The 2,500-nt window shown below is 62.2% G+C and overlaps 1 protein-coding gene across 2 annotated transcripts in view; it reads left to right on the top strand.

Moving 5' to 3' along the window:
• pelo (pelota mRNA surveillance and ribosome rescue factor) overlaps positions 1-2,500 on the top strand; it is a 41,860-nt gene that overhangs the window by 23,297 nt on the left and 16,063 nt on the right. The window contains exon 10 of one of the 2 annotated variants that reach the window (XM_041180031.1): positions 478-549. The exons of the other annotated variant lie outside the window; for it this stretch is intronic. Coding sequence (XP_041035965.1) covers positions 478-549 — 72 coding nt within the window. The remainder of the gene's footprint in view (positions 1-477; positions 550-2,500) is intronic. 2 annotated transcript variants of the gene reach the window in all.

Genomic DNA, 2,500 nt, shown 5'->3' with positions numbered 1-2,500 from the left:
TTATCCTGGGCAATGACCCTTTCGGCAGCGCTAACCCTCCGACAGTGCGGCACTCCCTCAGCACTGACACTCCCACAGTGCGGCACTCCCTCAGTACTGACCCTCCGACAGTGTGGCTCTCCCTCAGCACTGACCCTCCGACAGTGCGGCGCTCCCACAGCACTGACCCTCCGACAGTGCGGCGCTCCCACAGGACTGAGCCTCCGACAGTGCGGCGCTCCCTCATCACTGTCCCTCCGATAGTGCGGCACTCCCTCAGCACTGACCCTCCGACAGTGCGGCACTCCCTCAGTACTGACCGTCCGACAGTGCGGCTCTCCCTCAGCACTGACCCTCCCACAGTGCGGCTCTCCCTCAGCACTGACCCTCTGACAGTGCAGCGCTCCCTCAGCACTCACACAGGCCGCGAGGGGGGACAGAAGGGCCTCCTCCTCTTTCACCCCGCCACTCACCACGGCCTTTCCTCACTCCCCACAGGATCAAGCATGTGGAAAGGGCCAACAAGGAGCTGGCTGTGGAAACCCTCCTCATCACGGACGAGTTGTTCAGGTAAGGCCTACCCCCTGGTCGCCGTGGAGCCGATGGGAGAGCCGCTAACTTGACCCAAAGCTGGACGGAGCCCCTCCACCCTCCCCGAGACCCCCAGGACCCGGCGCTGCTCTTCTCGATGGTGAGACCTGCTGGTGCCACCCAGGAGGCGAGGCAGCCCATCGCTGGCCCAGCAGGTTCCCACGATCGTCGGTCTGTTTTTATCCCCGTGGTGACGCTGTGGGGTTTGTGGGGAGGGAGAGAGTGGGAGAGGGGGATGGAGAAAGAGGAGAGGGACAGGGAGAGAGAGAGGGACAGGGAGAGAGAGAGGGACAGGGAGAGAGAGAGGGACAAGGGAGAGAGAGAGGGACAGGGAGAGAGAGAGAGAGGGACAGGGAGAGAGAGAGAGAGGGACAGGGAGAGAGAGAGGGACGGGGAGAGAGAGAGGGATGGGGAGAGAGAGAGAGAGAGACGGGGAGAGAGAGAGAGAGAGGGACGGGGAGAGAGAGAGAGAGAGAGAGACGGGGAGAGAGAGAGAGAGAGGGACGGGGAGAGAGAGAGAGAGAGGGACGGGGAGAGAGAGAGAGAGAGACGGGGAGAGAGAGAGAGAGGGACGGGGAGAGAGAGAGAGAGTGACGGGGAGAGAGAGAGAGAGTGACGGGGAGAGAGAGAGAGAGAGAGAGACGGGGAGAGAGAGAGAGAGAGGGACGGGGTGAGAGAGAGAGAGAGAGGGACGGGGTGAGAGAGAGAGAGAGGGACGGGGAGAGAGAGAGAGAGAGAGAGGGACGGAGAGAGAGAGGGACGGGGAGAGGGACGGGGAGAGAGAGAGAGAGAGACGGGGAGAGAGAGAGAGAGGGATGGGGAGAGAGAGAGAGAGGGACGGGGAGAGAGAGAGAGAGAGGGACGGGGAGAGAGAGAGAGAGAGGGACGGGGAGAGAGAGAGAGAGAGGGACGGGGAGAGAGAGAGAGAGAGGGACGGGGAGAGAGAGAGAGAGAGGGACGGGGAGAGAGAGAGAGAGGGACGGGGAGAGAGAGAGAGAGGGACGGGGAGAGAGAGGACGGGGAGAGAGAGAGAGAGAGGGACAGGGAGAGAGAGAGAGAGGGACGGGGAGAGAGAGAGAGAGAGGGGACGGGGAGAGAGAGAGAGAGAGGGACGGGGAGAGAGAGAGGGACGGAGGGAGAGAGAGAGAGGGACGGAGGGAGAGAGAGAGAGAGAGGGACGGGGAGAGAGAGAGAAAGAGAGAGACGGGGGAGAGAGAGAGAGAGACGGGGGGAGAGAGAGAGAGGGATGGGGAGAGAGAGAGAGGGACGGGAAGAGAGAGAGAGAGAGAGACGGGAAGAGAGAGAGAGAGAGGGACGGAGAGAGTGAGAGAGAGGGACGGGGAGAGAGAGAGAGAGAGAGAGGGACGGGGAGAGAGAGAGAGAGAGAGAGAGAGGGACGGGGAGAGAGAGAGAGAGGGACGGGGAGAGAGAGAGAGGGACGGGGAAAGAGAGGGAGAAGGACGGGGAGAGAGAGAAAGAGAGGGATGGGGAGAGAGAGAGAGAGAGAGGGACGGAGAGAGAGAGAGAGAGAGGGACGGGGAGAGAGAGAGAGAGGGACGGGGAGAGAGAGAGAGAGGGACGGGGAGTGAGAGAGAGAGAGGGACGGGGAGAGAGAGAGAGAGGGACGGGGAGAGAGAGAGAGAGAGGGACGGGGAGAGAGAGAGAGAGAGGGATGGGGAGAGAGAGAGAGAGAGGGATGGGGAGAGAGAGAGAGAGAGAGGGACGGAGAGAGAGAGAGAGAGAGAGGGACGGGGAGAGAGAGAGAGAGAGGGACGGGGAGAGAGAGAGAGAGAGGGACGGGGAGAGAGAGAAAGAGAGGGACGGGGAGAGAGAGAAGAGAGAGGGACGGGAGAGAGAGAGGGACGGGGAGAGAGAGAGAGAGAGGGACGGGAGGGAGAGAGAGAGAGGGACGGGGAGAGAGAGAAGAGAG

This window comes from Carcharodon carcharias, chromosome 38, assembly GCF_017639515.1.
Source record: "Carcharodon carcharias isolate sCarCar2 chromosome 38, sCarCar2.pri, whole genome shotgun sequence".
Classification (NCBI taxonomy): domain Eukaryota; kingdom Metazoa; phylum Chordata; class Chondrichthyes; order Lamniformes; family Lamnidae; genus Carcharodon; species Carcharodon carcharias.
The sequence above is the reverse complement of the archived record's forward strand: the minus strand, read 5'-3'. Positions and strand labels throughout refer to the sequence as shown.